General features: G+C 43.5%; 2 protein-coding genes across 2 annotated transcripts; one reads left to right on the top strand and one right to left on the bottom strand.

Moving 5' to 3' along the window:
• Positions 1 to 6,062: 6,062 nt before the first annotated feature.
• LOC122967770 (DELTA-sagatoxin-Srs1a-like) lies at positions 6,063 to 11,195 on the bottom strand. Its single transcript, XM_044332580.1, has 4 exons — positions 11,107 to 11,195; positions 10,605 to 10,673; positions 8,607 to 8,686; positions 6,063 to 6,692 (listed from the first exon to the last, which is right to left on the bottom strand). The coding sequence occupies exons 3-4, from the start codon at positions 8,672 to 8,674 to the stop codon at positions 6,275 to 6,277; spliced, it is 486 nt and encodes a 161-aa protein (XP_044188515.1). The 5' UTR covers positions 8,675 to 8,686; positions 10,605 to 10,673; positions 11,107 to 11,195; the 3' UTR covers positions 6,063 to 6,274.
• Positions 11,196 to 11,777: 582 nt separating this feature from the next.
• Positions 11,778 to 14,558, top strand: LOC122967769 (DELTA-sagatoxin-Srs1a-like). The gene is made up of 4 exons (XM_044332578.1): positions 11,778 to 11,843; positions 12,646 to 12,700; positions 13,197 to 13,282; positions 14,034 to 14,558. Exons 3-4 carry the CDS (start codon positions 13,209 to 13,211, stop codon positions 14,449 to 14,451), a joined length of 492 nt encoding a protein of 163 aa, XP_044188513.1. The 5' UTR covers positions 11,778 to 11,843; positions 12,646 to 12,700; positions 13,197 to 13,208; the 3' UTR covers positions 14,452 to 14,558.
• Positions 14,559 to 20,063: the final 5,505 nt, after the last annotated feature.

The raw sequence follows: 20,063 nt of genomic DNA on the forward strand, positions 1-20,063 counted from the left end.
ATGGAGGGCATGATGGGGAGCATGATGGAGGGCATGATGGTGGGCATGATGGAGGGCATGATGGGGAGCATGATGGAGGGCATGATGGAGGGCATGATGGGGAGCATGATGGAGGGCATGATGGGGAGCATGATGGAGGGCATGATGGGGAGCATGATGGAGGGCATGATGGGGAGCATGATGGAGGGCATGATGGGGAGCATGATGGAGGGCATGATGGAGGGCATGATGGGGGCATGATGGGGGGCATGATGGGGAGCATGATGGGGGCATGATGGGGAGCATGATGGGGGGCATGATGGGGGGCATGATGGGGAGCATGATGGGGGGCATGATGGGGAGCATGATGGGGGCATGATGGGGGCATGATGGGGGGCATGATGGAGGGCATGATGGAGGGCATGATGGGGAGCATGATGGGGGCATGATGGGGGGCATGATGGAGGGCATGATGGGGGCATGATGGGGAGCATGATGGAGGGCATGATGGGGAGCATGATGGAGGGCATGATGGGGAGCATGATGGAGGGCATGATGGGGAGCATGATGGAGGGCATGATGGAGGGCATGATGGGGGCATGATGGGGGGCATGATGGGGAGCATGATGGGGGCATGATGGGGGCATGATGGGGAGCATGATGGAGGGCATGATGGGGGGCATGATGGGGAGCATGATGGAGGGCATGATGGGGAGCATGATGGAGGGCATGATGGGGGCATGATGGGGAGCATGATGGAGGGCATGATGGGGGGCATGATGGGGAGCATGATGGAGGGCATGATGGGGAGCATGATGGGGGGCATGATGGGGGCATGATGGAGGGCATGATGGGGGGCATGATGGGGGGCATGATGGAGGGCATGATGGGGAGCATGATGGGGGGCATGATGGGGAGCATGATGGGGGGCATGATGGGGGGCATGATGGGGAGCATGATGGAGGGCATGATGGGGGGCATGATGGAGGGCATGATGGGGAGCATGATGGAGGGCATGATGGGGAGCATGATGGAGGGCATGATGGAGGGCATGATGGGGGCATGATGGGGGGCATGATGGGGAGCATGATGGGGGGCATGATGGGGGCATGATGGAGGGCATGATGGGGGGCATGATGGGGAGCATGATGGAGGGCATGATGGGGAGCATGATGGAGGGCATGATGGGGGCATGATGGGGAGCATGATGGAGGGCATGATGGGGGGCATGATGGGGAGCATGATGGAGGGCATGATGGGGAGCATGATGGGGGGCATGATGGGGGCATGATGGAGGGCATGATGGGGGGCATGATGGGGGGCATGATGGAGGGCATGATGGGGAGCATGATGGGGGGCATGATGGGGAGCATGATGGGGGGCATGATGGGGGGCATGATGGGGAGCATGATGGAGGGCATGATGGGGGGCATGATGGGGGGCATGATGGAGGGCATGATGGGGGGCATGATGGGGAGCATGATGGAGGGCATGATGGGGGGCATGATGGGGAGCATGATGGGGGACATGATGGAGGGCATGATGGGGAGCATGATGGGGTCAAAGCAGATGGCCGCCCACCAAGAGCCGGGGTCTGCTTGAGGTTTCTACCCGTTAAAGGGGAGTTTTTCCTTACCGCTGTCGCCAAGTGCTGCTCATGGGGGAACTGTTGGGTCTCTGTAAATTAAAGTCTTAAGGTCTTGACCTGCTCTATGTGAAAAGTGCCTTGAGATGACTTCTGTTGTGATATGGCGCTATATAAATAAAGATTGATTGATTGATTGATTGATGATGGGGGCATGATGGAGGGCATGATGGAGGGCATGATGGAGGGCATGATGGGGGGCATGATGGAGGGCATGATGGGGTGCATGATGGAGGGCATGATGGGGGGCATGATGGAGGGCATGATGGGGGGCATGATGGAGGGCATGATGGGGGGCATGATGGAGGGCATGATGGGGGGCATGATGGAGGGCATGATGGGGAGCATGATGGGGGGCATGATGGGGAGCATGATGGAGGGCATGATGGGGAGCATGATGGGGGGCATGATGGGGTGCATGATGGAGGGCATGATGGAGGGCATGATGGGGGGCATGATGGGGAGCATGATGGGGAGCATGATGGAGGGCATGATGGGGAGCATGATGGGGGGCATGATGGGGTGCATGATGGAGGGCATGATGGAGGGCATGATGGGGGCATGATGGGGAGCATGATGGAGGGCATGATGGAGGGCATGATGGAGGGCATGATGGGGGCATGATGGGGGCATGATGGGGGGCATGATGGGGTGCATGATGGAGGGCATGATGGAGGGCATGATGGGGAGCATGATGGGGGGCATGATGGGGGGCATGATGGGGAGCATGATGGAGGGCATGATGGAGGGCATGATGGAGGGCATGATGGAGGGCATGATGGGGAGCATGATGGAGGGCATGATGGAGGGCATGATGGAGGGCATGATGGAGGGCATGATGGGGGGCATGATGGGGTGCATGATGGAGGGCATGATGGGGGGCATGATGGGGTGCATGATGGAGGGCATGATGGGGGCATGATGGGGGGCATGATGGGGGGCATGATGGAGGGCATGATGGAGGGCATGATGGAGGGCATGATGGGGGCATGATGGGGGGCATGATGGAGGGCATGATGGAGGGCATGATGGAGGCATGATGGGGGGCATGATGGAGGGCATGATGGAGGGCATGATGGGGGGCATGATGGGGGGCATGATGGGGTGCATGATGGAGGGCATGATGGAGGGCATGATGGGGAGCATGATGGGGTGCATGATGGAGGGCATGATGGGGAGCATGATGGGGGGCATGATGGGGGGCATGATGGGGTGCATGATGGAGGGCATGATGGGGAGCATGATGGAGGGCATGATGGGGAGCATGATGGGGTGCATGATGGAGGGCATGATGGGGAGCATGATGGAGGGCATGATGGAGGGCATGATGGGGTGCATGATGGAGGGCATGATGGGGAGCATGATGGGGGGCATGATGGGGGGCATGATGGGGTGCATGATGGAGGGCATGATGGGGAGCATGATGGAGGGCATGATGGGGAGCATGATGGGGTGCATGATGGAGGGCATGATGGGGAGCATGATGGGGGGCATGATGGGGTGCATGATGGAGGGCATGATGGGGAGCATGATGGGGGGCATGATGGGGGGCATGATGGGGTGCATGATGGAGGGCATGATGGGGAGCATGATGGGGGGCATGATGGGGGGCATGATGGGGTGCATGATGGAGGGCATGATGGGGAGCATGATGGAGGGCATGATGGGGAGCATGATGGGGTGCATGATGGAGGGCATGATGGGGAGCATGATGGGGGGCATGATGGGGGGCATGATGGGGGGCATGATGGAGGGCATGATGGGGAGCATGATGGAGGGCATGATGGAGGGCATGATGGGGGGCATGATGGGGAGCATGATGGGGGGCATGATGGAGGGCATGATGGAGGGCATGATGGGGGGCATGATGGGGAGCATGATGGAGGGCATGATGGAGGGCATGATGGGGGGCATGATTGTAAAATATCCCAGTAAGTTATGATGAGCCATGAGCCAGCATTTGTCCCGAGTTCAATCACTCGGTGTCCCAGCTGTTTTTTTATCAGTGTCGAATGCTCTGGCCAGCTGGAGGCAGACATCTTTGCCTGTCCATTGTAACCGAGCGAGGAGAAGGTCCCGCCTTCTCCATGATCAGCTAACTTTGTTAACTCTTATTGTTTAATAAACACTGGTATGTTTAAAGAGATTCTTTTGTCATTATTGTGTTTATGTATTGTGAAGAGCGGCTGATTGAGGGAGTCAGAGCTCCAGTTCAAACCTTCTTCATTCACCTGTGAATGTTGATATCCCTCATATTAATATTCTAGATTAACTCTTTTATGAGACTAACTTATATAACCAACCGTGCTCCTCACACATCTTAAATTAATAATTTCTCTGATAATTATGAATTATTACTAATAACCAAACGCACTCCTGCCAGATCCAACAACTGCATTTGAGAATTTCACACACTGTTTGGAGAATCATGATTTTTCATTTAAGGATTGAGCCAAAGCAACTGAAAATGAAAAGTGACATTATTAACTAAAACCTGATATGAAATATAAACATCACTGAGGAAATGCCATTATGAAATAAAAGTTGACTTTAGAAGTTTAAATGTCTATAATTTAAATAAAACTGTTATTGTCAGGTGGGTGAGTGGAGCAGGTGACAGCAGGCAGGATCAAATATTTAATGAAATAATTCAAAAGTCACAGGAGACTCTGAGACCAGGAACAATGACCATAACCACAGTACAAACGCAGACGACTCAACAGACACCGAACAGAAAACCAGGACTTAAAAAGTAACTGAACTAACGTGGAGATGAGGTGCAGGTGGGGAGATGAGTGGAGAACTCAGGAGAGGGGAGCTGATTGGCTGGGGAAACACAGGGAGCTGATTGGCTGGGGAAACACAGGGAGCTGATTGGCTGGGGAAACACAGGGAGCTGATTGGCTGGGGAAACACAGGGAGCTGATTGGCTGGGGAAACACAGGGAGCAGGGCAGAGGGTTGTACTACGAAGCACGTTCAACATACCCAGCCTTTCTTTGTGTGAGCTGGATCAACAAACCCTAAACTCACGATCAGAGATAATTTATATCACGACGGTAGTTATGAACTTTCTTTGTTAACTCAGGCTTTCTGCTTCAGGTTCTGTGCGCGTCCCCATGAAAGGGGGCGTTTGGCGTCATTTGACTCTTTTCCCCCACGAAATGGACCAATCACGTGCCGCCTGCTTCAGTCAGGAGGAACAGATCATTATAACGGAGAGATATGAAGAATATACCAGCAGTCTTAAACAAATCAGGTGGTCAGAGAAAGGGCGGCGCTTTATTGCCGATTTAACCCGAAATTAAAACCTGCTCCGGACCAGGTAAAGTTTGCAGCATAAGTTACCATGGCGATGTAGCAGGTTAACAGAGAGTTACCATGGCGATGTAGCAGGTTAACAGAGAGTAACCATGGCGATGTAGCAGGTTAACAGAGAGTTACCATGGTGATGTAGCAGGTTAAAAGAGAGTTACCATGGTGATGTAGCAGGTTAACAGAGTTACCATGGTGATGTAGCAGGTTAAAAGAGAGTTGCCATGGCGATGTAGCAGGTTAACAGAGAGACACCTTCATGACATTGAAACCCTGCAGGCTCGACACACCTCGCTAACCCGCTGATCTCGCTGCGTAGTCCAGCCCTACGAAGGACTCAACAGAAGTGCAACACAGGAAACCTCAAAGAGTCCAAAACACACAAAGTCCAGGCAGGATGAGACTGTTACATGAAAATAAATGATGGAATAACATTTCATAATATTGAGGTGAGTTTTAATATTTCCTTCAGTTGTTTCACTAAATAGTTTGTTCGTTTATGTATTTAAATCATTTTATTCATATTTCATGTTTTCTTTTATTTATTTAACATTGAGCACTTTCATAGTTTTGTTCTGTAGTAATTTGACATTAATGTTCAATTTTGCATTTTGTCAAATTAACAAACACACTTCAGACCATTTTATTAATGTTCAGATTTTATTTGTCTTATAGACCTGAGTGACTGAGAACAGATGTAGAGATATATAGATAGAAACATTTAACCAGACAGTCAACCAGTTTTCAACCACTCAAATAACCAGTATTTAACCAGTCATTTAACCAGTCAGTTAACCAGTATTTAACCAGTCAGTTAACCAGTATTTAACCAGTCAGTGCAGCACGTTTTTTAGTTTTTAGATAAAAAATCAGTTCAGTAAAAATGTGTTTGATCGCATCAACATTTGAGTAGATTAATTTATTTGACTTAAACTAACTACTTTCTGTTTTACTGGGCCAACTGGGATTGATTGATTGACTGATAGATAGATAGATAGATAGATAGATAGATAGATAGATAGATAGATAGATAGATAGATAGATAGATAGATAATGCAGAAAGAATCAGGCCTGACAGGTTTGTAGCAGGTAGGAAATGTTGATTGTCTTCATGTTCTGTTCTCTGTGGTTTAAAATAACGTGCACTCTGACAGCTTTGGAACTAAATCAGGACACACTTTCTAAAACATATTAAGTCTTTGTTTAACTGGTTATTTTACATTTAAAAGCCCCGTTATCCCAATTCAAAGGCAACTTTACATTCTTTTAGGGGCGTTTTACCCCGAGCCCCCGTTCATTTCCAACCCTGGTTGCTTAAAATTTCAACTTTCTAACTTCACACTTCGCAAACTTGCATCTTGATGATAGGTTGGTAACTGTCTGACATGGAGGCTTTGATGGTAACAAGTTTACTTTCGTAAATCAGAGTGCCGTCTGCAGCTTTACCTCTGACAAACCCTTCCCCTACATCGTAATACATCTTATAATAAAGATCATAATCACATGTTGTGGCCATGTCAAAGACTCCCACCGCATACCAGTTAGAGTACCAGTTGAAATCAAAAGGATTAGAGAACATGACAGCTATTTTTCCATCGTTTAAATTTGTGGATCCATTCAGGAGATTGTAGGTGAAGACTCCAACAGATCCACAGGCTGCGCCAGGAGTCTTGATGAACAGAGCGCTGCCAGATTCAGAGGGGTCAAGCGTTGGTGGAAAAGGTGTTTCACAGAATCCACTGTAAGTGTACCAACTGGTCACAGAAACAAGAGAAACATTTTAGTGACTAAAAGACAACAGATAGATTCATTTTTGAGTGTTCAATACAGACATAATGTGTGGAGCTGGAGGCGGAGGGAAACTGCTAGTTTAGCTCCATTAAAAGAGAAAAAATAAACCTTTAACCAGATCCAAAGCAAAACAATTTTTTTAACACAATATAAAGTCAATGACATCTCTGAATTGGGCTACAAATGTATGCTGATGATACAGTTTTATTTGTGGCAGCAAAAACACCTACTGTTGCTGCAGCCAAACTAACAGACTGCTCGGGCAAGGTGGCACACTGACACTTCCTGCCAAACACTGAATGTTTGAAAAACTGTCTCTATGTGCTTCTCAGCCAGAAAAATCACAATCACAAACACTTTACAAGTGAGGATAAAACACAGTGAACGAGAGACAGTTCAGGAGTTTAAGTATCTTGGAATTGTTTTGGACCCTCAGCTAAGATTTGACAAACATAATAAAGTTAGGTAGAATCTTCAAACCTTTAGGCAGATCAGACACTGATTACCATTTCATACAACTCTATTATCTATACATGAAATGATATTTTCACATCTCTCATACTGCATAACCTCTTGGTCTCAGGCATTAAACCACTAACAAACCTTTCTAACCAAGCTATCAAAGTTCAAGAAATACCTGAGATTTCATCATTACAATATTCTAAAAAGTATAATTTTCTCAGTTTTGATCATTTTATTAATTACTCCAACCTCACACTTACATTTAAATGTCTCCACCATCTAGCTCCACCCATCCTCAACACTTTCATGACTAGACGTCACTACACTGCCACTAACACCCGAAATACACCAGAAGGAAACTAGGATTAGACACTGTCAGACTTCCTTTGATCAACTGCGTTCTCCATTAAAGGCACAACCCTCTGAAATTCCCGACCTGCCAGTTCAAAGCAGGTTCTGGATTTTAAAATGTTTCCTACAACAGTCAAGTCCAGTTATCATGACACCAACTAGTCATTATTTGTTCATGCTAAAATGTTTTGTGATATGTTTTGTCTGTTGTCATTGATGGTTGCTGCTCTTGCTTTATTAATATATGCACTGATTTTAAACTGTAACATCTCATTTTAATGATTACTTGACCCGTCAATGCCCATCAAGGGACTGGTGTTGGACATTATTTTTGGTTATATACACATGTACAGCACATCGTACAGTGCTTCTGCAACATCAATGTTGCTCTGTACTTGTCCCTTACAAATAAACTAATAATAATAATAATAACATAAAATCACAGACACATTTGAATGGGGGTGGTGCATTTAGGCTGTGGGAGGGGGGACTACATGGGGTTCAGCAAAAAACCTCAGCAGCTGCTCAGCAAGAAGTTGAACCACAATCAACTTTTGCTAAAATGCAACACAACGTCATTTTAATCACTCATGTTTAAAAAGAAAAGGAGAGAGAACACGCGTACGCACAAGAGAAAGCAGTGGTGGTCAAGCAAAGAGGGAGAGGGAGTGGCGGTAGTGAGAACAAAGCTGTGAATCAGAAAAATAAATGTTATTATCTGATTGTTTCACAGCAGTTATGATCTAAAGCACAAATAAACAACTTCATAGAGGAGGAAGAACAGCGGGACCGTAGGAAGCTTCTCCTGTGCTGCCCCCAGGAACTTCAGTTGACATCTCCCCTTTCTGAATTATATTCCCATTAGTGTATTGGACTCTTGCATCCCACAAATATTAGCTGTGTTTTTACTTTTGTATAATTTTCTCTAGTATTTTACCAGGACGTTTTATTAATTATTTATTAAATCATTTAAAGTGCTCCTGTGGCACTGTATTTCTTAACAGTTGAAACCATTTTTATTGCTGGTAAAAATAGAATCTCACACTATTGGGTGATATACTCACCGTGGGTTACCCAGGGTGTACTCAGAGCACTTATTCTCAACCTCAATGCTGCACTGGCGGTTTCCCATGATGTCTTCAACCTGTACAGCAACACAGATCATGAGACAGACTTTGTATTGATTAAAATTTCACATGTCAGCAGACACTGTGGGCCTACTTTTGTGCCTATATTTATATTGTCCACTAGGGTGGAAAATTGTCTTTGGTTCACCAAAACATGACGATGCTCTATACATGTACCAAATCCTAATCCTGCCCACTGTGTCCATATGAGGAATGTTTTGTCCACGTTACCAACTGAGTCCAGACCGGAGACTCTCACTAAAGTTTTGCGGTATCTGTGGCCATATATCTGAGGCTGGAATGGGTCTTCCTTTGCAGCTACAAGTCCGAAACATACATATAACATGACATATGATTGATGGGAGTTGTTCTTTAAGTCTGACTTGGTTCCACTTCCAGAGATTGCTTCAGGAAAGTTAGCTTTGTGAGCTTCCCACATCCAGATGCAAGGGACTAGAGGGTCCAAATGGACATTTGTGACTTTTTGGAAATCTGGAAACTGTTTGACCTTTGAGCACCATTTTTGGGTCCTTGCATTGGACGCAGGACCACCAAATTTGGTCACATTTTCTCCACAAACCCAGTTTTGACTATGAAACAGGGTCATTACCCCAGTGGAGTAACCCAAATGGACAAAGGTGATATTTGGGAAACATTGGCCCATTCAATGAAGGGGACTTAAGAATATACAGAAAGTTTCCCATTTTGACACGTCTGAAGTTTATCCTAACGGCTGTGCACCAGGTGTCACAAAGTTTCTTGAACGTATGCGCCCATGTGTAACAGAAGTTCTCATTCGTCATGAAAGACATTTGGGAGCCATCTTGGCATTCTGGGGACCTGTTCAGGGGCGGCTGTCCCACATGGCAAAAAGGTTCCTGTTGGAATGAGGGTAGAGCACCTCAGGAAACCCTGACCCAAACTTTGAAAAATCACAGCAACTAGATTTGACTCAAGATGACTCACCTCAAACTTGACTTGACCTCAACAACTGTAAAAGTAGCAACACTTCACTACAGATTAATCCTGCATAAGTAATTAGTACCATGAAATCCTTTTTTACTTGCAAAACCTTGTGTGAGAATGCAGAAGTGTTATAAGAGAAAATGTGTTGACCTTCAGCTTTCAGTTCCTGGTAGATGGATGGCAGAACTCCCCCAGGAAGAGACTCTGATAAGTGATGACCAAAGTATTGCTTCGTTGTACAATTTAACTGTCAAGGTTGTGTGATCTGAGGACCACGGGGTGTTCTAGACCATTCTGTGATGTGGCTATGACTATAACTATAAGTGCTTGACTTTGCTTGTGGCTCTGACTCTGAGTCCGATATGCATATGAAGTTTGAATAAAACTCTGAAAGACAACTACTTTGCTTCTGAATCCATTTTATTACAGACTTACCACGACATAGAGTGTCGTGGTAAGTCTGAAAACAAAGTATTTTCCATAATCTTTCCCTAAACCTAACCAGACCTGAACCACAGCGTTGTCACATCATAAAACATCATTATAGTTTAACAGTGATGTGTGACGGTTTTATAAAACACAGACAGATGATGTCGTCCTGCTGATCACTGCTGATAGAGGTGCCAGATTAGAAAACGCTGCTATGTGTCGTTCTGGAGTCACGTGATCAAACCACAGATCTGGAGGTTAACGTGAAGGACTTGTTGCGCTAAACAAGACTTAGCCTCGGCAGTATCCATACTTGAGGGATTGATCCACACACCCAGAACTATTTCCAGAACATGGAAATACTCTAACAAAGTACAAATACCTCATACAGTACTTGAATAAATGTACTTAGTTACTTTCCACCACTGGAATCATGTTTTCAGCTGGCAATTAGAATATTTAAGTAGCAAGAAAGAACCCAATTTATATTCAAAATTTAAAAAATAAAATCCATTAAAAACATGATGAAAGTCGACTCACAGCAGTGATGAGATGAAGTCAGACGACGAGTCTCACAGTCCAGATGTGTGGCCCAAACTGCAGAAACAGCTGTTTATGATAATGAGAGTGAAAGCATTTCAATATATGAAAAATAACAAAACATAAATACATAAAATCAATAAATATTATTAATCACAATCATGACACATTTTCATTCTTTGCAAATTGTAGACTTCAAGTCCTATCACAACTTTTTTATCTCTCAAACATGAACCACTACACAGATACATTAATATGACATCACAGTATGAACACAGTTCAGTGTAAACATGGAGAAGAACATTCAACCTAAATTATCATACTGCAAATGACACTTAGTGAAATGAGAACATCTACAAAACCTGTTAACTGTCAAAACAACACAAAACAGCTGAGTAACGTAACAGTATTAACAGTTAACCACGTGTTGTTACAACATCAACACTTCAATATCCAAAAAAAACAATAAAATAGTGCGACAGAGTCTGTCAACACAACTCACCGCCAGGAATACAAAACACCACTGAGGGAGGAGGTGTGTGTGTGTGTGTGTGAGTGTCTGTGTGAGTGTGTGTCTGTGTGTGTGTGTGTGTGTGTGTGTGAGTGTGTGGGTGTGTGAGTGTGTGTCTGTGTGTGTGTGTGTGTGTGTGTGTGTGTGTGAGTGTGTGTCTGTGTGTGTGTGTGTGTGTGTGTGTGTGTGTGTGTAGTTGCTGATATGATTCACATTATTATTGCAGTGATTTTCTTCCAGACATTCAGTTCAGTTTTATTTATAAAGCACCAAATCCAAACAGAAGTCGGGTCGAGACCGAACTCTTTAATCTACAGAGACCCAACATTCCTCCACGAGCAGCAGCAGGAAAAACTCCCCTTTAACAGGAAGAAGAAACCTCAAGCAGTTGTTAACTTTATTTATAATTTAATAATAACGTTACATTTGTGAATTTTATTTTATTTAGGGTTTTTTTATTGATGTTTCCTGTGGAAATTACTTTGCTGCACATTGTTTCTTCTGTCCCTCAGTTTCCTGTTTCCATAGCCCCCGCCCCCCCCCCACACCCAAACCCACACCCACACCCCCCCCCCCACCACACACACACACCCACACACCCATACACCCATACACACACCCACATCCCCCCCCCACACACACACACACACCCACACACACACAGACACACACAGACACACACAGACACACATCCTCCTCCTCGTCAGTGGTGTTTTGTATTCCTGGTGGTGAGTTGTGTTGAGAAATCTTGACGCACTTTTTTTTATAGTTTTCTTTGTAAATTGAAGCGTTTCTGTTGTAACTTTTACTGAACATTATTTACTCTTAATACTGTGACGTTACTCAGCTGTTTTTAGTTGTTTTGACCGTTAATATAAGTTTTGTAGATGTTTTCATTTCACTTCTTCACTGAGTACCATTTGCAGTATGATAATTTAGGTTGAATGTTTTTCTCTGGACTAGTAATGTTTCCACTGAGCTGAGTACATACTGTAATGTCATATTAATGTATCTGTATGTATTTTAACAGAACATAATCTCCAGTGTGCTCCGCCCACATCCGTTACACGGAGAAACTCTCTGATTATACAAGCTCTAAGTGTTGATCAATGTTTAACCTGCTGCTGCACCCTGAATATGTGATCTGAGCAGCAGGAGATATGAAATACTTAAGGAGTGTTTATATTTGAGAAAACTTTGCTGTATGTTTTAGTAACAATAACCACTACACATCCGCCGCTATCGGATGATTGTTCAAAATCTAATGCTCATATTTGTTAATGTTAATGTTCAAAAATGTTATTTTCACAACATCTGTAAGCACATGTGTGGTTCATGTTAGAGAGATAAAAACGTTATGATGGGACTTGAAGTCTACAGTTTACAAATAATGAAAATGTGACATGATCATGATAGTTTATAAAAAACATTTATTATTATTATTATTATTATTTATAACAGTGATTTTATGTATTTATGTTTTGTTATTTTTCATATATTGAAATGTTTCACTCTCATTATCATAAACAGCTGTTTCTGAGTTTGGACTGTGAGACTCGTCGTCTGACTTCATCTCATCACTGCTGTGAGTCGACTTTCATCATGTTTTTAATTGATTTTGCTTTTTATATTTTTAATATAAATCCGGTTCAGATTACTGAATATTAAATAATATGTTAATGGCTGCAGAATAGTTGACAAACCCCCAAAAAGTCCTTGATTCAACTCTTCACAGAAAGGACGAGGAAGAAAAGGAGCATCCTGGCAGAGAGCTGCTGTCCTGTTCAGACAGTTGGAGCCTTTGAGCTCTGGGAGACGCTATAGAGCGACTCTGACAACTAAACATGTGTTTAAGAAGTGTTTCATCCCAAAGACCTGCAGAGTGACTGATGAGCTTTAACTGTTATAATGTCTCTGTGTTTGTTACACTGACTGCTTCGCTGTTTCTCTGTTGTAAGAATCATGTGTAGAGCGTTTCACCCTGGTGGGAAATAAAGATATATTCTATTGTATTCTATTCTATGATGAACAGGCCCATGGTGTCTGCTGATATGTGAATTTTGTTCTGTGTTGCTGTACAGGTTGAATCCATCATGCCACCAACACATCGCCAGTGCAGCATTGAGATTGAGAATAAGTGCTCTGGGTACACCCTGTGTAACCCACGGTGAGTCTGTCTTTTCTTATGTTATTTATTGGAAATAGATGAGAAGGAGACAGCTGTGATGTATTGACATAAACCCTCTCCTAATAATCCTGGGGATATCAGAATCAATATCGACATTGGATAAATCACACCTTCTTTCTTATTATTTAATTTTCTTTCTGTTGAACTGGAATGAAGAAGTTGTTCCCACATTTAACTCACCCTATAGTCCATAACTATTATGATTTAATCTGCCACTCGTCATCCTTAAGGCTGCGTCCAGCGATGCAGCAGCTTCCTGCAGGGTTGTGTGGAGGTGTGAGCCTGTTTATTTGTGCTTTAGAACGTAACCACTGTGAAACAATCAGAAAATAATGTTTATTTTTCTGATTCATGGCTTTGTTTTCCCTACCGCCACTCCCTCTCTTCATTCACTCTCTAGCTCGCTCGACCACCGATGCTCTCCGAGATGGATCTCCCCTTGTTGTGTAATGTTTTGGGAAGGAGGCTGTGTGGAGCTAATTGCACCATGTTGGTGATTTTATGTTGACTTTATATTATATAAGAATTCTTGTAATAAAACATATTTGAGAGAAGGAAGCTTTGGGTCTGGTTAAAGGTTTATTTTTTCTCTTTTAATGGAGCTAAACTAGCAGTTTCCCTCCGCCTCTAGTTCCTCACACCCTGGACTGCTGTCTGTACGGGACACTCAAAAATGAATCTATCTGTTGTCTTTTAGTCACTAAGATGTTTCTCTTGTTTCTGTGACCAGTGTGCACACCGTCAGTGGATTCTGTGAAACACCTTTGCCACCGACGCTTGGCCCTGCTGAATCTGGCAGCGCTCTGTTCATCAAGACTCCTGGCGCAGCCTGTGGATCTGTTGGAGTCTTCACCTACGATCTCCTGAATGGATCCACAAAGCAACACGATGGAAAAATAGCTGTCATGTTCTCTAATCCTTATGATTTCAACCTGTACTCTAACTGGTATGCAGTGGGAGTCTTTGACATGGCCAAAACATGCGATCCTGATCTGTATAAGGAGATGTATAAGAATGCAGAGAAAGGGTTTGTCAGAGGTAAAGCTAAAGGTCCCAGTCTGACTCACACAAGTAATCGTGTTACCATCAGAGCCACCATGTCAGACAGTTACCAACCTGTCATCAAGGTGCAAGTTTGCAAAGTGTGAAGTGAGAAAACTGAAATTTTAAGCAACCAGGGTTGGAAATGAACGGGGGCTCGGGGTAAAACGCCCCTAAAAGAATGTAAAGTTGCCTTTGAATTGGGATAACGGGGCTTTTAAATGTAAAATAACCAGTTAAACAAAGACTTGATATGTTTTAGAAAGTGTGTCCTGATTTAGTTCCAAAGCTGTCAGAGTGCACGTTATTTTAAACCACAGAGAACAGAACATGAAGACAATCAGCAACGTTGTTGAGATGATGAACTGTGACGTTACGTAATGTTTGTTTATTCTTTATACTTTTGATGAAATGTGCATTAAATGGGTATTTAAATGTTCTTACATTATAAATTTGGCTGCAACATAGAACTCAGGTGTTTCTCATCATTTGAAAACATTAACACACATATAATCTGTAACTGGGATTATAACTCACTGGAAATCATCCAAAATTCCCCCGAAACATTTCCTACCTGCTGCAAACCTGTCGGACCTGATTCTGTCTGCTCTCAAGACTTATCTTCTAGTTTATTCTCACCTTTTTCTCCATGCACTCGATCAATCAATCAATCAGTCAATCAATCAATCAATCAGTCAATCAATCAATCAGTCAATCCCAGTTGGCCCAGTAAAACAGAAAGTTTAGTTTAAGTCAAAGAGATGAATCTACTCAGATGTTGATCAAACACATTTTATTTTGTACTGAACTGATTTTTCATTTAAAAACTTAAAAACATGCTGCAGTGACTGGTTCAATACTGGTTAACTGACTAGTTCAATACTGGTTAACTGACTAGTTCAATACTGGTTAACTGACTGGTTCAATACTGGTTAACTGACTAGTTCAATACTGGTTAACTGACTGGTTCAATACTGGTTAACTGACTGGTTAACTGACTGGTTCAATACTGGTTAACTGACTAGTTCAATACTGGTTAACTGACTGGTTAACTGACTGGTTCAATACTGGTTAACTGACTGGTTCAATACTGGTTGACTGACTGGTTGACTGACTGGTTCAATACTGGTTAACTGACTGGTTCAATACTGGTTAACTGACTGGTTGACTGACTGATTCAATACTGGTTAACTGACTGGTTCAATACTGGTTAACTGACTGGTTCAATACTGGTTAACTGACTGGTTGACTGACTGGTTGACTGACTGGTTAAATGTTTCTATCTATATATCTCTACATCTGTTCTCAGTCACTCAGGTCTATAAATAAAATCTGAACATTAATAAAATGGTCTGAAGTGTGTTAATTTGACAAAATGCAAAATGGAACATTAATGTCAAATGTTAAATTAAATTAAACTAATTTAACTACAGAACAAAACTATGAAAGTGCTCAATGTTAAATAAATAAAAGAAAACATGAAATATGAATAAAATGATTTAAATACATAAACAAACAAACTATTTAGTGAAATAATTGAATAAGTTTTAAAACTCACCTCAATATTATGAAATGTTCCATCATTTATTTTCATATAGAACCTTTTACATCATAGTTGAAATGATGCACAATTAATGCACTCTACTGTCTTCTTCTGACCACCAGTTTGACTAGAACCGGAACCCAGTACCCTGCAGAGATCGCAAACAAACAAACAGAGAGATTCTTATCTGCCATTCATCTTTGAATTTAGCAGCTTCTGGTAACTCAGTCAGTTCTCTGTGGGGACGTGTGGACCAAACAGTAAAATACTTTAAACTCAGTTACTGAAATGACTCCTGTGAGTCCTTTAAAACGAGTGTTTGAGGTTTATTGTATACAAGCTGTGTACAGTTAAATTTATTTATATTTCATGAGTCTGTATTAATCTGTCTTCAAGATACAGTCTTACAGTCTACGTTTCCTCCTGAAGTCCTTTATCTCCACCCAGTCCCCTGGTCTGAGCTCATGCAGGTTTCCTGGTCTCTCTACAGACCTGAACCACCTGTGTGAGGATTAAACTAAGAGCAACATTTCATCAGTTATTCGTCTGTTGCAGGGAGCTGTGATCACTGCTCTGCCAGAAGGACTGACATTATTTCTGGGTCTGATGTACTGTTGGGAGTCTTTGTCCGGCTCAACAGCTGGTCACTTTGTTTTTGAGAGTGCCGTTTTCTCTGCTGCCCTCCACTCTGTGGGAGGCAGAGTGTTGTTTTAGGTCAATTCTCAAACATTCAGATAGTAAAGTGTTTGCTTTGCTAACAACAGATGTGCCGTTATCACTACTGATTCTTCTTGGATTTCCAAATCTGGGAACTATTCTCTCATCAACACCTGCTGTTCTGCACAGATTACACACATTTCAGAAAGAATTGGAGTCATTTCGTGTCCGTCAGTGTTCCCGTCCTTATTCCTTTCCCTTCCCAACATAGAAGGAAAGAGATAATTCAGACCTATCAAACACCGTCTTGGTTTTCTTCTGGTGTTGTTCTGCTCTGAAAACCTTTAATATCAGCTGTTGGTGTTCCAGGTGTAGTTGCGTCTGTGCTCAGCACCTGTAAACAGGAAGTGGTTATGCCGCACGCTTTGCGGCTTCATCTGCTCTCACATTTCCTGTTGAGACAGAGTTTTTGTTTTTTGTGTGCATCTTGCATTTGTATATTGCCAGCTGTTCAGGTAACAAATCTGCTACCAGTTTATCATGTTTGTCCACAATGTCCCAAAGTCCTGCAGCCCCACAAAGCAACCTGATATCTGTGTAAACAGCAGCTGTTTTTACCTTTGTTCATTTGTTTGTTTGTGTGAGTGTCTCATGTTGTGTTACTACAACATAACCTGCTGTTTTTACACTAGAGTTTGATCTGTGGATGCTGATCCGTCATCGAACAGCTCTGCATTAACCAGTCATGTGTCTCTGAGGCCCCCCTCCCGTTGAAACTGGTGTTGTTCCCTCTGTAGTCTCTGGTTTCTATGGATATTGATCTTTACATGAGCTACAGTTTCACCTGGTTGCAGGTGTTTAATCAGACAGTTGTAGGATTATCTGTCAGCTCAGGGAATCAGCTGATAATTGAACCCTGGTTGTTGTGTTTCTGTCTTCTGGTTGTAAGTGTAAACCTCTTTTACCAACAGATATCATACTGCATGATGTTCTGTATGATTTCAATCTGCTGTTGTAATGAATTAAAGGCTCGTCTGTTCCTGACCAGAGTGCTGATTCAACACAGACCGAAGTCCTTCCGGTTTCTCATTGATCCTTTTACTAAAGAGACACGTGGAGCGTTTTGAACAAGTGATGTTTGAGGTCTTGTGGTTCTTCCAGTCCAGCACACGTCTTCTTTCCAGTACAACCAGCTCATACTCAGTCTGTCACTTTCTGCAGCTGTTTTAAACCATCTCTGTTGATATGAGCTGTGTGTGGTGCAGGTTAAATCCTCTTGCTTCATGTAGTGCACTTCCTGTTTCTGCGTGTGTGTTTATTCAAGCAGTTCTGAGGTTATCTGAAGGGACCCTGATGGTTGCAGGTCCTATCAGCACATGTGCAGTGGCGTGCCACACCCTAACTGCATAAGCCTGATACTCTGGTGGCTTTAACCCTTGTCTTTCCTCTATCTCCATCTCCTGTGATTATAGACAGCGGCGTTGTGCACGATTCCTTTACTGCGATGCTCGTTGTTCTCACAGTATGAATTTACCCAACACTCAGTTTTGGAGGATTTGTAAATTCAGCAGCTTTATAGCAGGAACAAAAGTCTCAAAGTCAACCACAAATGTAATACTGTACTTTATCTACTGCCTGTGTGTTTCTGTTTCATCTCACTGTTCCAGGATCATATTTCACAAGTTGTTTAACATGATCTAAACCTGTCAGTTTGCTAACTGTCTCTCTTGTATCTGTGCACTATGACCAAACTACACACCATGTAGGTTTACTGGACAACACGAACACATCCTTGTCTGTACTGGTAAAGGACCAGTGAACCATTCTCTGACAGTATCACCACTAGCTCCCATTGTTACCAGTGTTCTCCTGCTCACTTTTTGGAGCTGGAGCCAAATCACATCTCTTACAATAATTATTCTTCTGGACACACAGAGACACGGTACAATGTGTCTTGTTTTACTCACCTGTGTTCAGTTTTCAATCACACCCTGTGTATTTATAGTCCAGTTTTCACTTCAGTCTCTGTTGAGTTGTCTGTGTTTATGTCCCCGTGTCCCGTGTCCCTGGTCCCTGGTCCCTGGTTCCTGGTTCCTGTCTCTAAGTATCTTCAGTGTTCCTGCGTTTATGGTCTTTGTTCCTGGTTCCTGTTCCCAGTGTCTCCAGTGACTTTACATTGTTCAATAAATATTCTGCATCGTATCCTGCCTGCCGTCTCTTGCATTTGGGTCCAGCTGCTCCACCCACCACCCTGACAGCAGGTCTCATCTTTACAGAGTAAATGCAAAAGAACTTCACTAATATTGTAGTTGTTTATATGCACAGGAAGCTTTTCAAAAGCAGTTGATCAGATCTGTGAACTTGAAGTTATTCAACTTTGTTATATACAGACGGGTGACAAATTAAAGGAAAACCTGGTCCAGGTCTGAATGCTGGACCCCTACAGTGAGGGGGTCTGGGGGCTCTGTTATGCTGGCAGGGTTTGGGGAAGGGTCACTGCTAATCAATACAAAGTAGTTGTGAGTGATCAGCTTTATCCTGATGGGAGTGGTCTCTTCCAGGATGGATCACATGTTACGACCTTCACAGTCACCTGATCTCAACCCAGCTGACGTGTTAGACAGCGCTCTTCATCATCATCATCACAACATCACATGAGGAAGATCTTTATGAACAATGATGAAGAGTTCAGAGACTGTAGGATCAATAACAAGGAGCTCTGAAGCTGTTCTGGAGGTCCATCACCTTACTAACACACTACTGTATGCTGTATATGTAAAACACTGATATTAAGTCAAGTTGCAATGTATTTCCTTGTAATTGTTTGACATTTGAAGGGGGTGGAGCCACCGTGGTAGTGTCCCTGACAGTGAAGCGTAGTGTACTGTACCCACAACCCCAGTATGCACTAACGCTTACTACCACTCCATCCATTGCCATGGTCACTGTCAGTTTGCAGTTTGTTTTCTCCATAATCTTTGTATGCCTTAGATTATATCAGGTTTGAAGTCAGGTGTAACATAGGTGTGTAGGTAAGTCTCTAGATCTGCTTCTACTGTTGCTATGCAACCTTCACAAACACATCTGACATATAGTCTTGGCATTTCACTTCAACTCCAGGTACGACTAGGATTCACACATCTCTTACAGGTACATTCAACACACACAGGCCAGACTGGACTCCCTCCTTCCCGTTCAGCACACCAGTCTGCACCATTCCACTGGCGGACTCCAACCTCTTTCATTAGTGAGCTTATTAACCGAACCACCTTGTTGTGTTGTTGGTGATAACCAAAGAGCAGAAAAAGGATTGTGTTGGTTAATACTGAATGTACATAGGTTTGTTAGAACACTGCCCAGACTCTACCTCTGTCACTAGCCAGACTTTACCTCAGACCTTTCCTCAGTAGCTGCCCAGACAACCCCTATGAACTCTCAACTCTGTGAATAGTATGGACTGTTTCAACCCTGCCTTGTTCTCAGGAATATACGGACTGTTCCAGCCTCTCATCTGTCTCT

Source organism: Thunnus albacares, chromosome 17 (genome assembly GCF_914725855.1).
Source record: "Thunnus albacares chromosome 17, fThuAlb1.1, whole genome shotgun sequence".
Taxonomy (NCBI): Eukaryota; Metazoa; Chordata; class Actinopteri; order Scombriformes; family Scombridae; genus Thunnus; species Thunnus albacares.

Excerpts from the sequence above, each read along its gene's own strand:
- LOC122967769 (XM_044332578.1), top strand. The coding sequence starts at position 13,209 with ATGCCACCAACACATCGCCAGTGCAGCATTGAGATTGAGAATAAGTGC. Across the intron at positions 13,283-14,033 it reads TACACCCTGTGTAACCCACG|TGTGCACACCGTCAGTGGAT; the intron begins GTGAGTCTGTCT and ends TTCTGTGACCAG.
- LOC122967770 (XM_044332580.1), bottom strand. The coding sequence starts at position 8,674 with ATGGGAAACCGCCAGTGCAGCATTGAGGTTGAGAATAAGTGCTCTGAG. Across the intron at positions 6,693-8,606 it reads TACACCCTGGGTAACCCACG|TTGGTACACTTACAGTGGAT; the intron begins GTGAGTATATCA and ends TTCTGTGACCAG.